Below are 23636 nucleotides of genomic sequence, written 5' to 3'. Positions count from 1 at the left end.
GCCTGCCGATGGGAAGTGGTGAATGAATCCTTATTTTGCTTTGCTTGCACATGCCTCTTTTGCTTTACCTATTAAACTCTCTTTATCTCAGTCCATGAGTTTTCTTACTTTTACCCTTTCGATTCTCTCCCCCATCCTGCTGTGGGGGTGTGTGGGGCTTAGCTGCCTGGTGCAATAAACACACAACAGCTGGGCAAATCTAAAGCTTTGTAGCTCGTATATTGGAAATATGTTACAGAAAATGCCAACCAACAGCAAACTGAAACAAAAAGCCATCAATAAATGCAAGATACATTCTATTCTAATACAATACAATTAATTGAGGTTTCTCAGAACATGAAAATACATGCTGAAAAGGCATTGCTGATGTAGTTGTTTTCGAGCATAGTAGCACTTACAGAAATTAATTATTGACTTGAGGGAAAAAGGAAAAAAAAAAATCATTCTCCTGGCATAATGCTTGGAAATATGGAAAACTCAGGAGTCCAAGTAAGAGAAGTGCAAAACCTCAACTGGTTATGCTGATTCTTCTGAGTGTTTTAGCTGAAAACATTTTGAAAAACCTCCATACATACACACATTATAAATGTAAGTTCTGACTATAGTTTAAATACAGTGCCTACCTGCTTGTAGCTATCCTACATACTGAAGTATACAAAACCAAACAAGTAACTTCACTCTTCATCCAACGAAGTAAAATAAATTTCTAGCCCTCTGTTCCATGAAATGCCAACAGCTAAAGAAATTTAGCAACAACTATGCCATGATGTAACTTCAGCAGACAAACAGGTGGAAATCTTGCTTCTGTCACCCTTTCACAAGCTGATGTAGCAGGAAATGCATCTTAATGTTTTGAAAGCAGACATCACCAGAGGCTACCACACAGTCCTTCACCACTTCAAGAAAACTGGTGCAACGCAGCCACGAGGGGGACCTCCATCAACTCAAATTCAAGTGTGGTAAAAGGAGACTAATCAGGCATACCAAATTCTCATTGTTGTAAAATATGTGGAGAAAAGAGGCAGGCTTGAACTAAGAGATCATGGCTAGTTGGTGGAGAACACAAAAAAATATGTATTGCAAATATTGAGGTAATTAATTCAGAGAGAAATAAGATGTTAAATATGGACACAGAACTCTATATTCATAGCACTTTTTAGACCTCTTCAGCTCAAGGTATTCTAAATGCTATTGTATCACATCGCGGTTTCCAATTCTACCCTTTGCCCAGGAGGATCTTTCCAAAAGCATTAATTGCTTTAATACCTGTCTATGGGTTCTTGCTTTCAGTTACAGAGATAAAGTTCAAATACTTATAACAAAATTTTCACTGAACTCCCACAAATAAATAAGCAGTTTTGGGTATATTTTTTGCCCTAAAACCAGAGGTAAATAGCTAGTCTTTTGTAACATATGTGCTTAAGACATAAGACAACAGAACCGAATGCAGTTAAATACACACTGAAATGCTGAGGATGAGTCAGACTAACAGCCATTTAGCCCAGTGTCCTGGTTCAAGCAGTAGCTAATACTTAAGGACATAGCAAAAGATGACCTTTCCACATGTAATGTATTCATATTGCTCAGCAGACTAATGTCAGAGGAGAGAAAATCCTTCCACTCTTCTTTATAGATAATACTATCACAAAAGGTTTGATTGCTAAATGCTTTAAATTAAATATTGTAAAGGAGAAAAGATGGCATACAGTTTTATTGAACAAAATTAAAAAGTCGTGGGAGTCACCTTCAAATAACAATTTGTCTGACCAGCTCTCCACTGACATAAGGGGAGTTGCAGAAAAAGGATCATAAATTATGTGTCATGGAAATAATTACCTTTCTTTTAACCAAACAAAACCATTAAGTAGAAATATGAATATTAAATTAAATCTTGTTGAAGACAAATAACCTCATTTTATAAATCAACTTGGAGAACATAATATTAAACAATACTAACATGAAGAGAAATCAGAATTAAAATCAATAAACAAAAAGAAGCAGCAAGCACCAGTAAATAAATATTTTGGGTAAATAGAGAGATGAAATAGAGATAAACCACACAATTTCATTTTCTAAGAACATGCTTTTAGACTGAAGACCTGTTTTCACCAATTTGGTAAAGTTAACAGAAACATGAAAGTTTCTCATTACCACAAATATACTCCTTCCAGAAATTATTTTAAAAGACAACAAAAAAACCCCACACCCAAATGTATTCTGAAGCAAAAGCTTTTTGAGGCACAGTTTATTATTAGTTCTCATATGACCTGAGACCAGTATATTTTTATTGCAAGATTACAAAGTTACAAACAATACTGGTAATAATTTATAGAAAAGCTAAATTCCAGTAGTTGCATACAAATTTATAATTTTTTAACCTCCTACTATATGAAATTTTTGAGACCTTCATTATAATGTAACCTGCACAGCCTTTTAAGTACTCAGAAATGCCATTTAGGGAGCTATGAAAGATCAAATCTTATGGAACATTAATTCATATATTTTATATAGATAAATATAGATGAAGTGTATTGTATTGAACATTTATAAATTAAAAATTATGTACTAATATTTGACTTTTTCTTGGATTATAAGTATATATTTGCTTGTTTAAATACACATGTACATAGTCAAATTTCTGCATGCAGTCTAGATTAAGAGTAGAAAACCGGTGGATGGAACAGCATTAGTCTTTTTATTCAAACTCAAATGCAAAACATATATCTTGAGACAGATAGGAAATTTCTTATCTCAGCAGTACAATGAACATAAACTTTTCTAATAATAAAGATGAACTACCAAAGACTGAGATGTCAAAAGACCTACTGGAACAAATTAGTAATTAAAAGAAAAAAAAAAAAAAACCAAACAAAAAACCAACAAAAAAACCACTCCCCCCCGGCAACACACAAAACCTATCCTGACAGCATGCATCAAAGTTTTGAAAGAACTTAGTTGCTAGCAACAACAGATGATCATTTGTGAACCGCCCCCCAAACAAACAAAAAACCTGACTAAAAAAATAGGTACTCCATCAGAAAGAAGAACAGAGATTTCTTATTTTCCTAGCTGTTTCTGTGGGTGCTGTAAAGCAATGGCAGATAACCTAGGTAATTATTTGGACCTGTGATCACAGGAAAAAAGCTTGGGTTGGGCCTTCTTAGACATAGAACTCAAAGTGCGGGTAGAAAAGCTTAAGGAATGTCCGATTTCCTCCTTAAGGTGATCATAGTACTGTAGGTCAGAGGGACAAATACAGTGTCTGCTTTCAGAAAGAGTTCCAAGAGGCATCTGAAAAGTACAGAGATGTAAACCTGAGATGTAACAAGACCAGAAATTATAATCAAGAATAGATTCAGCTGACACATGGATAGAAATCCACAAAACAGCACGGCTTTTCTAAAGGAAAGTCCTGCATTACAAGCCTACCAATGCTTTCCAGAGAGATTAGCAGGCACAGAGATGAGAGAAATCCAGTTTAAGTAGACTATTTGCACTTCCAAAGGGCATTTGAGGAAGTGCAAATGGAAGGTTCTTACAGAGACTAGGATCTCTGTCATAAAAAGACAGGCTTTTGATGGATGTTTGCTTAAAATATAGTTAATTGATGGTAAAAGTAAATGGTCAGTTCTTCCAGAGGAGAGAAGTCACTAATGGACTTCTTTAGTATCTAACCTGTTTGACAATATATTTGTAGATATGCTGGAAAACAAGGCAAGCAGTGAGATGACAAAACTTGCTGATGATACTACCTTACACAGAGCAGCAATGAGGACAACCACCTGTGAATAAATAAAGAAAGGTCCTGCAAAACTGAGTAAGCAGTAAAACGGTAGATTAAATACACTATTTTCTACAAAAAGAATGAAAAGGCATCAGACGAAGCTAGTAAAACTACAGTGAACAAAGGAAATACTTCTTCATTGGAATGTTCTTGCCATGAAATATTCAGAATACTAAAAGTGTATATGGGCTTAAGAGGAAAAATAGACAAAATCATGGATGAAAAAATCTGTCAAGAGTTACTTACTATAAATAGACTGGATTTAAGAAGTCTCTGTGCCACAAACCGTTAGAGCATAGGAAAGCATTCTGAAGAAGTGTCACTATATCATTGCTTTCTCTCTTTTCTTTATGTGATATTTAGTTAAATGGATCTTTATCATGACTCTGTACAGCTGTTCTCATATTCTTATAATCTAGGGATTACAAACAGGAACTCTTATACTTTATGTCAAATCCATTGTTTGAGAATTAGATAAAAAGATTAATAAAACATTTGGATAATACTGACAGAGTAGGGGCAGAAAAAGCTTGCAGTGAGTTGTGGCCAACAAAGCAGGAGGAACAAAGAGTGTAAAATATAGTGCCAATTTTCATCTTGGCAGTAAGTTAGCAAGGAAGGTGCCCCAGCTTTCTGTAGTGGATGCCCTTTTGCTTAATATGTTCAAGAAAGATCTGAAATAGGAATGAGCTTGCATTACAAAACTTGTCAATAACACACTTGCAGCAGAAATGGAATCAGGTACAGAGAAAGTTGTGCTGTATTCATAAACTATCTATTGGTTAGTGGGGTTGCACAAGAAGTGGTTTTTTTTTTCTTTTATAAATACAAAGCAGTATTTGTATTTGAGAATTTGTATTAATCATGAGACTAACAAGGTTTACGTTCATTTGCATTGATTTAGCACAGGGATTTTTGCCATTAATGTGAATCTCTGTCATTCTTTCTGCAAAATGAAGTTAGAATGCACAAGGAATAGAATTGAGGGTATTAGGAACCAATTAAATAAATCATTGGCATGATCCTGTCTAGTTACTGCACCACAAAACACAAACAAAACAAACACATGATGAGAAACACAGAGGAGAGTGGATACAAAGGCAACAGAAATCATCAAAACAGTGAAAATACCACAAAAGAACACAAACTGAAATGGATAGGCTGAACAGTTCAGAAAGGAGAAGTGTGATAATTCAATTCCTGATTTTGACATGCAGAAAGTACAAAAGCTTCACTTCCCACTTCCTCACAAAAGAAGGATTAGGTAGTATTTAACAAACAAACAAACAAACAAAATCACCTGTCTTGCGAAACCCAAATTTACACAATTAAACTGTCCACAATCTCACTCAGTTCAGTAATTTAAGTTTTTTAAAAATTAGTCTATAATATGAACAACAAGAACTAAAGCTATATTTTCTTAGTAGAATGGACATGAAGATATATGTTTCATAAATAAGCTACTCTCACGACTTGTTGAGATGAGACATTCCTGAAGCCTGTATTATGGCAAATGTATCTTACTTTGCACATACTTCCGAAATATGTGTTTCCAGACATAGTGAGAGGACTAACACTGGATTAAACTATCTACCTAATTCAGATCATTCAGTGTTCTGTCACCAACAGAAAAGCAAGTGCTGTTGAGCAGTTAGTCATGGAAAAACATCTCTGTGGCATCTGTGACAAAAAAACTCAGCTGTGTCTGCAACTCAGTGCTTACTGCTAGGAAAATAGGATGAAATGCGGATCACAAACTCCAGAAGGCTATCCCAGGCTGCAAGAGTACCCCAAGCACTCAGAAACACAAGTCACACTGGTTGAACCAAGATGAAAGTTATGCTTTAAGCAAAAAGAAATCTTTTGAAATACTGGGTGTCAGAGTATAAATCCCATACCCTAAAATTAGATCATCAATGTAGAAAATTGAATAAGCAAATCTACTTTCCTTCAAATTCACTTTTTACCTACACTCCTATCTAGCTTGGCATCTTAGACAAGCCTCCTCTGAAACTTATCATTACACTCCAGTCAAAGTAACCTTCTTCAGCCTTATTTTCTTACGCAATTAAAATTAGAGTATGTCTGATGTATTATTATAGTTAACAACAAAATCACACATATTTTTTCCTGATAGGAGGCAGAGCTATCAGGAGAATGTCCTGATTTAAGAAGTTCTATTAATGTGTAGCTGGTTATGTGGAGAGAAATAAAAGATACACACCAAGAGAAAAAAATGCCTCAGACCTGGCCACTGCTCAGAAACAGAGGGTGCAGTATGGGGACCCGACAGAACTAGACTGCCCTGAGGATAATTTCCTGTTTCAGAGGACTCAAATCTGACCTAAACAGAAATTCAGCATGCTAATAGAGGATGGTTTTGTACTATGTGTTTACATTACTGACTTCATTCCTTAAAATAATTTTTCCTATGATTTTACACCATGATTATTTACTTTATTTTTAATCCTACAAATTCTGTGATAAAAAGTTTATTTTGAAAAAGTGTATTTTTGAAAAGGCGTATTTTTTATTTAATTTATTCTTTCACATATGTCCAAAGTTACAAAAGGAAGCTATTGCATATGAAAGCTATTGCAGTTAGAGTTCTCATGTATAATTTTTCCAAGAACTATAATATTCCATTGCTAGATTCTCAATCAGTTTTTACAAAATGAAATAAAGTCACAATTCTGCAAAATCTTATTATCTTAAAAAATGGGTTTCTCTTCTTTGAAGGCTATGCCACAGTTTTATCAGTTTCTCTTGTATTTTGTACACCTTTTTTTTTTCCTCAATTATAGATGAAAACCATTCAGTTCCAGTGTTTAAATATGTTGGAGATTGTTTCTCCACTGTTGTTTAGATAGACACTTCCTTCCTCTTCACCATGGCTTTGGGAATAGAAGTGCTACTGTGACAATACGGCACCATTTCCTGAAATATTGTATGATGCAAAGTATTCATGTAATTTGTCATCATTAATAACTATTATTTTGTAGTTTCCTTTCATAGCACTGATGCGGGAAGCCTAAAAAGAATCCATTATTTATTTGTTCTATTTGGTAATTGTATGAGCACCACAGTCTGATCTCATATCTAAAAGGGCTATGGTTTTCAAATAATCCCCCCAAAATTATGACTTGGAAATAATGCACTTAAAATTTCAGATTGGTAAATATTCCATGTTTTCACATGAAAAAAATCTACACATATGTTTGGAGCATGAAAAGAAAACAGCTTGCACAACAGTGAGATAACAGGTAAAATACATCTCTAATGAGGCAGTACTTGCATTTCTATCCTGCCCATTCTGGATATTTACTATTCTACCTTCCTAAGTAGTATTATTTTATGGGATACTGGAAAAGGAATTTCAAAACAACAACAAAAACTTATTTACTTTAAAATACTGTCTCTGATGTTTATACCTCTATTTTATATTTAAATAATTATAACGGGATGTAGTTATTAAAACCATAAAATAACTCCATATGCAACACCTTAATCTAGAAGAAGACAAAGATTTATATTATTTCACAAAGACTTACTAGATTCTCTCAAATGGCAGATAAAGATAACAAACTTAGTTCCTGTCATAAACATAAATTTAAAATTCTTCAGCTGAAAGCCTACTAATGCAGAGGTATTTAAAAATTCATTTGTCTATTTCTATCATTACAAATGATACGGCATATTCAATTCTATCCCAGTCAGAAAGGATATGACCTTCTATCTCACACCCTGAGCAAACATACCATTTTGGAGGACAATGGGTAAAGGGCACTGGGTAATGACATCCCACAACCTTCTGTTCCTCCTGTCATCTTCCATGTAGGGCTTGGAACAATCTATATTCTTGAAAATGCCTGCCAGACTCAGACCTAAATGTCAACTAGATTGAAGAATGTCTTTATGAATTTTGATGGGATGAGGCACATACATCTCCACTACCTCTGTGGTTAGTTGAGTCTCAGGATATACAGAAGCAGATATTTAGGCATCAAAACATTGTAGTGGGAAATTATTTTAGCTATTAGCAAGTACTGTTATCGAGTACATTATCAAGTAATTAACTCTGACATAAGCAAGTCTGTAAAGTGAAACAATAGAACATACAGTATCCATACTAGCTGTAAGAATTTCATTGTGGTTTAGTGGTTTTACTTTGGACAAGCTTTATCAGGGCCTGATAAATGCCCATTAGGAGCTGGAGCACATGAGGAATGCTATTCCTGGTGCTATTCAAGTGCATCTTATGAATTACCTCGAAGGAATGTAATCTGTGCCTTTCAAGATTACTCCGCAATAAAAAATAAAGCAAGGGGAGTGGGAATGATCAGAAGAAGATTCAGTTCAAAAATCAGACTGCTGGATCCAATCTAAAATGCTAATGTAGTTGTACCTTTTATGTAAGCAGAAACTTACAAGACCTAAATATATAATACATATAAATAGATACAGTATCAGCCCTAGTTAGGTGTCTAAGTGGATAGTGGGAATTGTGAGGTGGAAGGGGACAATTTATAGTAATAGAATTTGATCTAGTCCATTAAAGAGATATACAGGCAAATTGGGCATACTTTCTTAATAATTCATGTAGTCACTTAAACTAAAATGTCCTTTGACCCTGAATCCCAGAAAGCACAATTCTCTTAAGTAATTCTGAACATTTTTGAGAGAAAAGTCTTTGCAATTTTTTGATTCTAGTAAAGAAGTCAGTGATATGTCATAGCCCTGAATGCACTATTCTAACTCAATTACTCAGTTTACCTCATTGGACTTTCTCTCAACTTCCAATTCATAAGTTCCAAAACTTTAATTGGAAAACAGCTGCTTACCCAAAATACTACCCATTTAGAAGTCTCTTTTCAGAGCCTACAGAAAGGACTTAAACACAAAGAAAAACTAACAAAAAAAAACCCAATCCCCAAACCTGCCTCTGCCCCTCCCATTCCCATTTTATTTAAGAGAACATTGCCTGGTTTCTGGCATCTCTAATGCATACAACATCTCAGGGATCAAAGCAAAGGCAACTGATATAAAAAATTATCCCATACTACAGATTGGGGGGAATAAACCAAAATAAACCAAAAAAACCCGCCACACAGTGCCTATCCATTGAATGCTTGATGCATTCAAATGCTATTTAGTGAGCTAGTGTAAAGTACCAGTGTAGGGCAAGAGAGAAATACAGACTCAATATCTAGGTGTGCAATCACAAAGTTGATTATATGGAGATGAGATTGTGAATGTTCACCCTTTCTGTCCCCTTCTACTTATTCATATTCAATTAATTTTATTCTTGCAGAACTATAGCTTCTAAGAATAAATGTAACTCATGAATAAAACAAGACATAGTAGTACATTGTAAGACACTAGACAATAATCCTCTGCCTTCTGCAAACTGAAATTGTTGCAAGTAAAATTAATTTTACTAGAAAAGAATCATGTAAATAAAGGAAACAACTACTTGAGCTGTGCAAATTATTTCAAGTCCAGATCTAAAAATCTTCCTTTTCCATTCAGCTATGGTTCAAGCTTTGATGTATTAACAAATTCTTAAACTTCTTTATACTAATCATTTCTGTTGCCCCTTTCAACAGCTGAATGTGGAAATCCTGGGTCTTTATAACTGCCATAAAGCAAAGTAGTAAGAGCTTTCTATCTTAGTCTACTAGATTTGAATATCAAGAGTGCCTAAGCAGACTCATGCCATACCACTATAGAACTTAATATAAATGAACAGACAAAGGAAAGTTATGGATAGAAAAAAACAAGTCACATTGTGCAGGTTTACTCCCAATATGCTTATTCACTCCATCTGCCCATCCTCAACAACATCAGCTTCATTTCTAATACACATGGTTGTTGGTTTAACTCCTTCCTTTCCTTTCCTTTCTCCTCTTTTGATGAATAATCATACTTTTCATTATCTGGTTTTGGTGGTAGGCAGGAACCATGCAATTTAAAAATTTGTTGCAAGAAATACATGCAGCTGTGTTAAATATAATACAAAAATAATAAATATAACTAATTCTGTAATAATACAGAAGTGCATGTGTATATATATATATATGTTATGCTTAAGTTTTTGGTTGATTCTGTTCTTCATGCTACATGAAAACTGTATGTTCTCCCAGAAGCATCAAACAGGAACAGCTGTTTTATGTTATGCATTATAGATCCCTCACATTTTAAGACCATAAAGAACAACATTATTAGGTAAGGTTTTCTTTGTCTTTGGCCCAAAACTCATCAGTAATTCAAATTCTTTGCTTGCAGTCATTTTTTTTCTGTTGTGGCAGGCATGATTAATTTTCAAAAGAATGTAGGAAGTATTAATTTCCTTTACGCATTCAGCTTTAAATAATCACAGAATTATTTCGCTTTAATATTTTTCAACATGAAATAACAGAAGATAAATGTAAAACTATATCCCAAAAATCAACTGCTGTAGGAACACACCAAATAAAAAGCATGCAGTTTCATGTGACATAAGACCTTTAAAGAGATCAAATTTATTTTTTGTATTTTTTTCAACTCAGCTTGCATTTTCTTGTTTTGAAAAATGACAGAACTGGAAATAGAATGCATCCCCTAATATAAAAGAAAAACATTTCATAATATTGGCTTAATTTTTCATACACCATTAAATTCGTTTCCAGTAATGTACTGTTACCTTTGTAGTTAACCTTGAAACCAATTGAGCCCACGCTTTCATCCGTTTGAAGGTGCAACCACATCTGATTGCTCATGCTCACAATTAAGTCTGGTACAAAGCTCCCAGTTAACCTATAGATAGAAAAAAAAATCTGTAAAGACATTAAGTAACTAGATTTTTTTTTTTCTTTTTTGTAAGGGATCTAAATAACTATTAAGCATTTTTTTAATGTTTTTTGTTTTTAAATTAATTATATTTGGCTCAAACCAAATTAGTTATCTATTGGCTGGTTAACCAATACAGGTCTCAAGGTTCCAATGCCTGCAGATTTGATAGCGGTCTATAAACACAAAAAACTACTGCTTGTGTTGTACTGAAATATTTCATATCACTTTCAGTTGCTGGTCCAGAAAGACATACATCTGCCGCAATCCTGAACCTTATCTGGCACTCCTGTGTGCATGACTCAGATATATGCAGGCCTATGAAATGGCACTAGAAGCCCATAATGAGGCACTACATTTATTCTTCAAAATAAGTATTTCTCTGGTATACAATTACCCACTTTGGAATACATGCATTGCATATTTAAGAGAAAGTTGTTATTCTTAAATAGCAGTACTATTATGAAGGTCCACATGTTCCCTGCACTCTCTCACCTCCCCTCATCCCCTCTACCACAATGGAAGAACATGCCTGACAGACTCAGGTGATGTTCATTCCTTCATTAACAAAAATACCACCTCACAACTTTAAAACCTCCTAATGTTACAGGATGTTGATTAATTAGAAAGAACTAATATTGGTATTTATTTTTTTCTTTTCTTTCACTTTTCATATTGTTTGCAAAAATTTGCAAGTCAGTGCAATCCTAAATGTTCATTCTGTTTGATGAATGAAGTACTGTGATAGCAAAAAGGAAATGTTGTGAAAGCTGTAGTTTTATATTATATTGCATTTTTTTCCCAAAACTTTGTCTCAAATTTGGTTAAGAGTTTATCAGCTAAAACATAATGGTGGAAAGTACCAAAACATTTTCCATTCTTGTAAAATGGATCACAGGTACAAGACTGTGTAAGACTGAAAACTGTTAGTTTGGTTTTTGCAGTTCTAACTGTTCTTTAAAGCTAGCTGAAACTTCAAATGGACTATTTTAAATGTATTTTGCAGTTAATTTTAGTTCTCCCCTCTGGTCTTTTTTCGCTTGTTTCTGTATGAAATACTCTGCTGTGGGAGAAATTCATGACTATTTCCCACATCTGTGTTCACAGATGGAGCTACTACAAAGACTCTTGCCAGAATCGAACAAGTAAATGACTGGCCAAAATAATGTACTAACTGCTCACTCCTGCACTAAGGGAAAGTGTTTTCAGTGTGTTCAGTCTTTGCCAAATTAATAGATTAACAGGATGTTCCTCAGAAACAACACTGATGTAATGGCTAACAGAGTTTTGTAACTGTCACTGGTGACTGACAGTACATTTTGGGAATATTAAGGCCATCGGGAATATTAATCTCTTTGTTGTGTCAGGGAGAATAATTCCTATGATAAACAGCCATCAAAATTTTTATTGTTTCTATGTTCTAAAGTCAATTATAAATATATTTTTTAAATGCATACAGTTTTCATAAACAATATTTTTTCAATTAAATAGTTCATGGGGAAAAAAATACCATTTGAAAATGCATTTTTGAAATTAAGAATCAATCAACAGAACACAGAAATCACTTGTTGCTCTTTTTTAAGTGCTTAGGGATCCCTGTACAATATTTGGGAAGACTCTGGGGCCACAGAGCAATAAGATCCAGAAAAAACAACATTAGGTGAAGGAAGCTGTTTAAGATAATAATGAAATTCTGTAGTTATGTATTATCCTTTCTTTCCTCCTGGGTTTTATGCAACTTCCTCTACCTTGGACTCATTACCTAGATTCCCCTCCTGGAAGTAGGTTCTTACACCTTCCCTTTCAAAAGCTGAGCAGTGAACACTGTCAACAGTAGAAATTGAAACATACAATTATGATTCCTCCCTTTTTATTAAATAGCTTAACAGTATGACACGCAGCAGGGTGTTTTCCACCTCTTCCTCTAGGACTGAAGAACTACCCCTCCCACATACTAGTGACATACATTCCCCCTGAGAGAGTACACTGAAGGCTAGGTTAGAGGATACTCAGAAGATCGCAACACTCCCCTTTCTGTCTGCTGAAGACGATCTGTAATGTGGGAGATTAGATACATGTACACCCAACACAGCAAGAACACTAAAAGCTTAAGAATGAGTTTCATGCCTTGTGCACTCGATTTTCCAAGTGCATGTTACAGGAACCAGTGCCCAGATGCTTATTACATAAAGAGTCACCTGCAGCAACTGTCAAACCAAGCTGCTGAAAGCAGACTTCCAAACATCCTGAAAAAGTGCTGTGACTGATGTATGAAGGAGGACCCACCATTTCTTTTCTTCCTTCCGCTCTATCCCTTGGTAATAAAACTTAACACTGCTCCACCTTGCAAAGATCTTAGTTCCATAGGAATGCACTAAGAATGCCTTCATATTAGTCATCTTGTCAAACACACAAAAAATTTATTCCATTCAGATTTAAGCTCACTTAGGTGCTAGGGCCACTAGGCTAGAACAGCCTGTCATGTTGCTGGGTGCATGTATATAGGCACAGAATTGTCAGCGCCCAGAGAGACTTAATGGCAAGTACTGAAATGGCTTTGGAGTTTAGCTGTGATTAGCACCAGCAGAGTAGGAATTATCAGGACTGCAATTCTCAATTTAGGAAGCATAATTCTACCTAAATGCCTCTTAAATTCAGGTTTTGGTTCTGAACCTTCCTATCTAGCAGTGCCCAGTAAAACTAGTAGATTAAACACTTGGATAGGTTTCCTGATTAACTTTGATAAATTGGAAGATAAATGTTCTCACATCATTTACACGTAAACCAGACATATTCAAACCAATGTTCTTCAGCAATTTGCTGGAGGAAAGATAATTATCAAAAATTTTAAATCCAAAAATTAAATCATACAATAGTTGATTTATTTGCTATGCATCATATCTCAGATGAAGTCTGCATGGCTCACAGGAGAAAAGATTTACACATTTTTTTACAGTACTCAATTACATTCCATCTTCCATGTAATTTTTTTATACATTTTAATCCTAATAAGTTTGACATTGATACTTCTGATCACAGAATAATTAGCAATCATTCCACTGGTAAACAAAAATAATATATGTGTGGCTGATTATACAATGTTATTTGTATAACCCCGCAAATTAATTGGGGGATTTTTTGCTTTTCCAGGATCTCCATAGTAATAATTCTTTAAAATTATTTACCTAGTTATTTACAGAACAGATTCTCTTATCATGTGTTAACACTTGACAGTTCTAATTAACCCTTTTATTAATGAAAATTATTCGGAATTCCTTTATACTCATGACATTTAATTGTGTAATTTCATCATTTCTTCCCAATGAAAGTCTCATCATCAGACATACTTTTACAAAACACTAACATCTTTAATGAAATAAAACCTGGACAGAGTACTTTACTACATTACTCAAAATTTTAAATATCATTGTACTGTGCCTCAATGTGTTGCTGTAATTCAGGTACCAATGAAAAACAATACTTTAGTTAAATGTTAAGAAAGCCTGGTGAATTGGTACTTAATAAATGCTCTTTCCACATGAGGGGATATTCAGTATAGTTTAGGAATCTACAAATACCTGAAATTAAATTCCAGCATTATCAGAAATATATTTTGAAGGTTTAGTACTGCTTATAAAATAGAAATTACAGTACTTCCCCACTTCTCAAAACTATTATTAGTAAAAATTAGCACATCTACTATCCACTGAAGAAACTTTGCATTATCCTAAAGAAATTGCACCTGAAATACCTGGCCAAATCCTGGTCTCCTCATTGATAAGAAGGGATAGAACAATTACAAAAACAATTTAAAATAGAAGGTCAGATAGTCTATCTTCTGAAGAAAAAAAAAAAATCTAAGGGGGAAATTCATGATTACAATCTGCAAATCCTGAAACAAATGCATTTTCTGCTCAAAGTTTTGCAATTAATAATATTATTGAGATGAAATTAGGAAAGAAAACAAGGTAAACATTGGGTTTAGAGTACTCAACCCAAACAAATTCTCGATATCATTCTCATGGTAAATAATGGAAAGTCACAATATATAAAAGTAGTATTAAATATTTCCATTAAATATACTGCAGGGAATTTCATTCTAAGGAATCCCAATTTTGCTATTTGGGGGGGGGGGGCTTGATTTAATACATTTTGTACTAAACATTTATCACATCTGTTTCTGTTCTGATCTGTGTTTTAAATTTGTAACTCATTTGAACTACTGATAACATAAGGTACTTACTGAGAGGCCAGTTTACCTAAAAATAACAGCTAAATATTATTTGGCCATTTCCAAAAATCTTTTCTAAATAGCAGACAATCCCTTACGGGTAAAATATGGTTTCTAAGCAATAAACAATATTTTTGTTATTTTTTTCACAAAATTGAATCAGATATGAAAAAAAATACAATATATTTTAAAGGGCATTAATTTCTCCTACAAAACACTGCATTATTTACTCAGAATGGAATTGGAGCTACGTAAAATGACAGACTACAAGTAATACCTAATTACAGTGTTTTGCATATTTTCAAATGACTGGGGAATAAACAGAATCACTGGATTATACTGCTGTCTTCAAAATTTTACAAATTTAGTAATAAGATTCTGAATTTGTCTTCTTAAGACTGTTGTTATTATTATTAGACCAGTTATCACAAGTAAAGCATTTGAGAAATACAGATTCTGAAGTTTATCAATGGCTGTTAAGTATATAGATATCTATGTATCTGGGCTCACACATTCTAGAAGAATGCTAATGGATGTTAAAATTCTTATTTAATACTCAGTGCTGTCTGATTTGTAATCATACGTGGTTTAGGTAATATAATACTCAGATTTTCTGTGTAGTAATTTTCTTCACTATAGTAGCTCATTGTTTGAGTTGTCTACAATAGTCAATAAGCACTCAAAGGTCAAGATCCTATAGTACATCTTTTGTCATACTAAGCCTGCTAGGAGATAGTAAAAGTTTATGTATAAGTCATCCATTTATCTATTCTCAATTATGTTCTTATACACTTTTAATTTGAGAACACACTTATAAAGGGAGCACAATAGCCCCTAAAAATTTACATGTCTACACATGAATGTACAGACTATGTCTTTTAAAATTTCTGATTTTAGTTTATCTTTTGCTTTTCTGATGTCTAGCACATCTCTTTCTGACTTCAGAAGAGTAAACATATAACAATGTACTTAAAACTGTCATCTTCAGTAGTTTTATAAGCCCGGTAAGATTAGTTTTTGTTGAGATTTACCTGCTTCTAATCACTATTTACTGTCATTAGAAAACACATTAATGATATTCTCTAATGCATACAAAATGTAAATGCAAAAGACTTACACTTGAAGCACAGTTTTAGGATCACCCACTTCTCCTCCATCACCAATTGTCAGTGTGTCATAGCCAATCTCCAGATCAAATTCTTCAAAATTTATCTGAATAACCTAGGAAATAAAATAAGTAAATATGTTTTAAAACTAAAGAAACGTACCTGAGAGATTAGTCTGTAAATAAGCTTTTCAGCAGTGTAAGTAAAAGAGATTTTTCAATTAATAATTACATGTAACTTTAGCAAATTTTACAATAAATTATTTTAATTAACCCAACAGGTTTGGTTCATGAAATATGAATTACAGTAACTTTAAGGTGTCATCACTCTGCTGACCTCCTCAAAGCATCATTTGACTTATTTATGTAGTTGTTACATGTTTAATACAGTTCTGGATAATTGCATTACATTTTGATTAAGATATACTCAAGGGCAACATAACTAATTGGACTTCATGCAATACAACTGTCTTCAAATAACAACTGAATAATTGTACTTCACTGAGAAAATGCAGTGAAGGTGAAGAACATAATTTACTCCTGACATCTATAATCTGGCTCAAGTAGGATAAAGCTGGATCAAAGGTAAAAGTCATTTTCTTATTCCATGAACCTGAGTAAAATGCAACTATCAATCAGAAGCATAGGGATTTTTTATATCCTGTAATTTAAACTGTAGTATGCACACTTAATGATGAAGGATAAACATTTCAGCTCCATTTTAAGAATACAATGTATTTTTCACTTACCGCAAAATTCAACCATATTATTAGAAAAGAAAATAAAGCATATTTTTCCACCCATGTATTAATCATGTTAACTCTGTGTTTATGAAAATTATAGAAGTTCCTCAAATTTAATATAGATAAAAATGACAAAATACTTATGTGTAGGCATTTTTAAGACTCATGTCTGTAATAAACAGTATTTAATTATTGTTATAATTGAGAACTGAGAGTGTTTGTGTTTAAAGCTGTGGATGCCATTCTGATGGATTAATATCACGTCCTTGAAAGCTCATATTACTTTGTTACACTGGGGTTCTGGTAATTGTCTGAAGAAGGACATGTTTCCATGAACAAAAGCCAGTACAGGCAAGTTGGAGAAACTGATGTATGTTCCAAGGATTGTAATTTGTTTTGAAGGGAGGAGAAACACTTTTCTTTACAGGAATAAATGGGAACATAAGTACACTGAGGAACAGCCAGTTTGGCATATTCACATATTCAAACATGTGTGTGTGTGTATGTGCATGTATGTGTGTGTTATACTCCAGGGAATACGGTCAAGTACAGAGTTAAGAGGGTCCAGATGGAGAGGACATGGAAAATTGTATAGGCAAGTAGCTGATTTCCTCTAATTGTCTGAGTAAAGCAGACAAAAGCATACATAAATCTTCTTGATCTTCTTAGTGTAAAAAAAATATTCTGGATATTTTGTGTTGTTCTAGCCACAAAATTTGTAAGCCTAGACATAAGAATTTAAACAGCACTCCATAACTAGATTTAAGGCTGACTATTAAAAAAAAAAGAAAGAAAACAGAAAAGAGTCTTCATTTTTGGTCCACAATTAAATTAACTGCAATTAGATGTGCAGTTACATCAGAACAGGACAAAGGCTCCACAATAAAACATGGGAGTTTCTGGGCAAATATTAGTATTGAATTCAAGTTGAAAGTATATTTCACTTATTAACAGTAAAATACATTTTGCAATAATATCAATACTTAAGTGCTTCCAGCAGAGAAAACTTAAATTTATGTTCATAACAACAAGAAATCCAAGATGTTAAGAAAAATTGCATAATCAGTTCATCCACCTAAATCCTAATCCTGTTTTCCACTAAACACAAGAATAAACCTAATCTCATTATCATATATTTCTTAGTAAGTGCAACAGTAATCTTTTTTATAAATTAATATGCTCTCAGGTATTTTATATTAATTGTTTACCACCAAATTGATACAAAGCATCTGTCTTTTTGTAGTTAAGTACTTGTCTTTATGAGCAGTGTCAGAAAGCTAAAATAGCTTTTTTTTAGTACAATCAACAATATCCCATCCTACATGTATTTCATTGGAGAGGAGAGGATAGAGGTTAAGGAAAATAGAAGTTCCTTTACAGGGTTTCAAGACACTTTTTTTTTTTTTTTTAATTAGGGCTGACCAGAAAAGAAATACGTATCTCTACTCATATGATTAAGGTTCAAAATATTTTCTTCATTTCACCAGAGAAATGTAAGACTTTTTCATTATTTTTTAACAATGCTCACAAATAAAAAAGTAAAAGAACTCCATGAAAAATACCTGACTCATCAGGGAATGCTGTGGAACATGAAAAAAACAACTGAATTTGATTTTTTTTGTTCAACTCATAAGCTTTGGCTTGAATCTTTCCACTAGCCTCTACTGAATCCCCAAATTATTGATGATTCTATTCTATTGATGATGTTGTGTTCTAGCAGGTTAATGGCTGCTCTGATGTAATCTCTCATTCTTCTGCAATCTGAAATTCTTTTCTGAGATAAAACAAGCTTTTTATTTTTAATCAAAATAGATGTACATGCAAAAAAAGTTTATTATTTGGTTTTGCTGCATTAACATTTTTCAGAGAAGCATGTTTTATCAAAACAATTCTGGCCCTCTCTATTTTTTTGTAACTCACCTTAAACTCTGATAATGGGATAGGTATGACATTGAAAAGTGTACTTGTTTAAAGACAAATATGCATAGATTAGTCTACATCTGTCTTGTATCATATTCTGTGAAAGTCACATTTTTAAGACAAGAAGTAGCAATGAAGTCATTAATAACTTTCACGATTTAAGAATATATTTTTAAAAAATTATAGTAACTGGCTACAAAAATTTGGAATGTTAACGTGATAATCTTATTCTTGCAGTTGTTATTACCGTGATTTGTTCTTGAAAGTTTCTGGATCAACTAAGAATTACAAAATGCTGCAACTTTGTACAAAACTGCCAGTAGTAAAACAAAACCAGAAACAGTAACCACCAAATACGATCATATTTTATGCATAGGAAAAAGTCAAATATTACTGCTTGAGCCAGTAAATATTTTGCGTACCATACATACCTCTGCTGGAAGAGGGTTAGAAACAGCTACCAATAACTACTCTAGACACATTATAGTGCAAATGAAGTATTTCGTAACTCCAGATCATTAGAGGGTAAGCAAGCAACTGTATGTAACCTACTAATAAACAACCCTTTTCAACTTAGGTTTAACATACCAAACCTGAGCTGATTTACAGTAGAAACTTTGGATTTGGCAAACTAAACTTGCCATTTATTTGGCAAATATGCTTGTCGATTGACACTTGAAGACATTTAATTTTAGGGGATTTTGCACAAATGGAAAAAGAGTAACATATAGTAACAGCAGAGCTGTCAATATCTGACATGCAAGAGGCAGTAAACTAAATTACTACATATGTAGTGAACAAACATTTATGTATTGTAACTCTGAAAAACAACTGTGTATATTTTTTGGAAATTCATCCTCTGCTGTTTATCTTTGACATGCGAAGTACACAATGTACAATACAAAATGTACTTGAAATCTTTGCAAATCTGCCTGAATAGCAAGAAAATAGGTACTTCTAGTGATAAGATACATCTTCAGAGTCCTTGTTTTACAGTGTCACATTTAGTTTGATCAGACCCAAAGACAGCTAGATTTGGCAGTGCTCATTATATTGATTATTCCCTTTAGAATACTGAAAAGGTGGTTTGATGATACCAGCATTTAAAGTTGAGCGTGCTGGAACCTCTCAAAATAAAACCCAAGATTTAGGTAAGATGAGTAAATAACTTAAAACTTTGTAATAAACCTGCCAAAAATTCTGCTTTTATGTCATCTAACGTTTTGCCTTTTTTTGTTTTTCTGCAAAAGCTGTAAATGGCAGACCAAAGGTAGGTGGCATCCTTGAATCAGTTTAACATTAGAGTAAAACCTCAAGATAATTCTGCATTTTAGTCTGTTATTGTTTGTAAGAATAAACACTTCAGGGAAAGCTGTGCTGATTTATTACTATATTCTACATATTTTTAAACCAGATTAGCATTACTAAATTGTGCTATTGATCTGGTTAGTAGATGCACAGTAATCAGAAGTACAGGGACAGGTATTCTTGACCTGTAAATTCAAGTAAAGTCTTTTTTCCTGTTTCCCAGAGCAAGATACAAGCATCATTAATATAAATGAGATATCCATTGTTCTTCTTGATCCATATAAACAGTGATCATGTTTAAAATGTGTTTATGTATTTATTATATTTATGCCCCACCCCACAACCTCATTTAAAACTGGGGGGAAAAAAAAAAAAGCAGAGGGACCACCAAATATTTTCAAATGGTCAGGTATACTTTCAGGGAACAATACTATGAACAAAAATATTTCACCAATGATTTGCCTGAACTACAAGATTCTGGATAAGAGGATAATACTATCAAAAGTGGGTTCTGGAAGACAGGCACAAGAGGGAAACTTCAAAGATGCAGAATTCCAGCTGAGAAAGTTTACCACCATAGTCATGATCTATCATTTCACACATTATAAGTCAACTAATGATATCAGTTATGTATCTGTATGGCTTCAGAACTGAGAAGAATATCTTTACTTAAAATTAAGCAATATAATAACTACTATTCTCTTCTTTTTCAGAAAGAGCTATGCAGTAGTACCTGAAATTTTGTACCTTTATAGTAGCTTTTGTGATGTATCCAGCAGGTAGCAGACTACTATAATTATCCTGATACAGACTAATCATATTTTGAATTTTGTTTCAGAGGATATTATTAAACATATCCCTAGACACTACTGTCAGTAAAAAGGAATCTTTTCTTTCCTCTTCCTCCATATACACACATATATAAAACCAACAAATTTATTTAAAATAAAATATGCTGAGCTGTGCACTCCTTATTTGCTAAAATAAATATGGAAGTAGCTAAAAGGAAGGCAATCATGTCTCTACATCCTGGTCTGCTTTTGCTGTTTATAAACCCAGAAGTAATAAACAGCTTATAATTGCTGAATTAAATTAGATTTATAACTCCAGAAGCAAATAAACAAAAAATGATGGTAATACTAATGATTATTATCCAAGCTATGCAGAAAAAAGTCTTATTTGAAAAATAACTTTCTGAAAATTATGATGGTGAACTTTGGTCTCTAATAATTTTGCAAGGACTTTTCCAAAGGAAGAAATGACAGCAGATCTAATTTCTAACAGATTTCAACAGACGTACCTCCTTTCTGTGCCTTGGAATATATCCTTTGGAACTCACTCCCTGGGCAAAACTGAGTCTCCTATCCAGCTCCAAAGTTAACATGGGAGAAGACTTTATTGAATAGTTAATGGCTAACTTGAGAACTTCCTACAACTCTTCAGAGAGAAAACATGCTTAGGAGGATGTGTTCCAGACAGTAATCTTTCCAGACAATTGTTCTGTATGACTGTGTGTCTAGTTCCTGATGGAATTAGCTCTCCAAAGGTTTTTCAAGGAAAGTAGCATTCCAGGTGAAGTACTCAACTTTTTAACATTTCAAAACATACAAAGCAGAATGGTGTGTAACAGAAGCAAGTATATGTGCTTCAGAACTGCTTCTGAAGGGCAAGTGTAAAGATTTTGAAGTTGTATGTATTTCCATATGTGCATCTGTTATCCTAAAGCTTCCAATGCAAATGTAACTCTAAAAATATTTTCAGATACTATGTTTTCACTCCCTAAAATTTGATGTTTTACCAGTAAAATGATGATGAAGTTTCTAAAGATGTTATGAATCTTTTCTCCTCGGAAGAGTACTTGAAAATTAAGCTAAGATATAGCTTAAATGAGTTATATCTTAGATAATATTAATAATCCTGCCAAGAACACAACATTATTACATAATAATTTAGTGCACATTGCATATAATTCAATGATTTAAAAATCCAAGAACTGCTGTGTAGCATAACAATAGTTTAATTGGCTCTTTGGTAGTCACCTATTACATGAACAAAACACAACCCAAAATGAAACAGCCAAAATATTAAGCACTTCTGTCCTTTCAAATTTAATTTAATCTTGCAGTATCAGAGCAGATGAGAAAAGGGGGAGAGGGGGAAGAAAAGGAGAAAGAAAACTTGGAGATTTATAGAAAAAAATCAGGTGACACACAAAGCTGCAATTTCAGGAGATAAATACTCACTAGCTGAACTGGAAAATTCCTTCTATATTGTTGAGTCCACTTGTTGGCAATAGGATTCATCATACTTTACTGTAGACATCTACAGTGCAAACATCTATATTTGATGTAGGCTTCTTCATAACCAGTGAAAAAACATGTCTAGAGTGTAATCTATTTCATCAAAAGGTAGATAACACACACCAGATGAACCACAGCTTAGAAGTACCTATTTCTCTTCCTTGACTATAAAGTGAGACTAGGTATTTATATATGGATGTCTACACTGTGGACATCTAAAATGGAATTCACTCACATAAATATATTTAAGCAGTACCATCTGAGATGCTGTAAAGCAGCCAAAAGATCCACACAAACCTGGCAGATACAGGATCTTCAGGAGAACTGTGCTCTTTTGGGAAGGCAGCTGAAGACCAGATGTGGTTATCCCAGAGTATTATAAATCAATGGTTGTCAGTAATCCCAATCCTACAGATAGCAGATGAATTTTGCTTTGCAGAGTCATTGGTAAACACATCATGTAATTTCTTTCATGCAGTTCTTTAAAAGGGTTTTTTGTCTTGTTCTGGTTTGTTTTTTTAACTCCAATACTAATGCTAAATGTCACTTAATTTTCCATAGCGGCTAATCCTGCAATCAGTTATTTATAAAGGTCATTTAAAATTATTTACTTTGCAGCCATAATAATTGAAAACAAATGTACAGTTGTTCCCTATCCTGAGAACAAAAACTATTGGAAAGTCTTAAAATGGAAGGATAGCTCATTAAAATAATAGCATGAAGAGATTATATTTTTATTTTTCATGTTATAGTTTTCTGTTTGCATAGAAGCATGACCTGTATTGTGTTGGCTTGCATTCACATGAAGAGTTTCTGAGATTGATTAATCAGAGGAATACAGGCTCAACATTTTATCAACCAATGCATCCCCAACGAAAAGAAGTATTCTACAAAAAAAGAAGTCATCTTGTAAATAAGGCCTTCTACAAAGAAACAAAAATAAATAATAATTACGCAGTTTAATTCAACTATGAATATAGCAGCCACAAAGGGAAACAGAGGAGTGCAAATAAATCATTAAGCAAACACATTGGCTTTCACTTAAGTCAGTGTGTTTATTATGTTCTTGACAATACAATTATATAACTTCTATCTTGTGAAACAGAATATTGTGTTGTGGGTTTGGGGCTTTTTTTACCTCTAACCAATTGTTTTCGATTGGATTTTGCCATATTTTCTCACTTCAAATAACTTAACCTTTGCAAATGCTGTCTCATTAGACCTCTAAAAATTACTAGTGGTTGTAAGTGAAATTAAGTTGATTTCACTCTTTTTTATTAAGCTACTAGAAAAGAAGATAATATTTTTGATCTAGACACTGAAGGAAATGACTGGTTAGCAGCTAACTTTAACATGGTGTGGGAATGGCATTTGTATCTAAAAGGTAGCAAGAGAGGAAAAGGTTGGATTTGGAAAT

At 33.4% G+C, this 23636-nt stretch overlaps 1 protein-coding gene across 4 annotated transcripts in view; it reads right to left on the bottom strand.

Moving 5' to 3' along the window:
- The window catches only part of CSMD3 (CUB and Sushi multiple domains 3), a 756594-nt gene that overhangs the window by 369031 nt on the left and 363927 nt on the right, over positions 1–23636 (bottom strand). For all 4 annotated transcript variants that reach the window (XM_030011520.2, XM_030011521.2, XM_030011522.2 and 1 more), the window contains 2 exons: positions 15961–16064; positions 10467–10579 (listed from right to left, as the gene is read on the bottom strand). In XM_030011520.2, the coding sequence (XP_029867380.1) occupies positions 10467–10579; positions 15961–16064 (217 nt within the window). The remainder of the gene's footprint in view (positions 1–10466; positions 10580–15960; positions 16065–23636) is intronic.

The sequence above is a fragment of the Aquila chrysaetos genome, chromosome 4 (assembly GCF_900496995.4).
Source record: "Aquila chrysaetos chrysaetos chromosome 4, bAquChr1.4, whole genome shotgun sequence".
Classification (NCBI taxonomy): Eukaryota; Metazoa; Chordata; class Aves; order Accipitriformes; family Accipitridae; genus Aquila; species Aquila chrysaetos.
The sequence above is the reverse complement of the archived record's forward strand: the minus strand, read 5'-3'. Positions and strand labels throughout refer to the sequence as shown.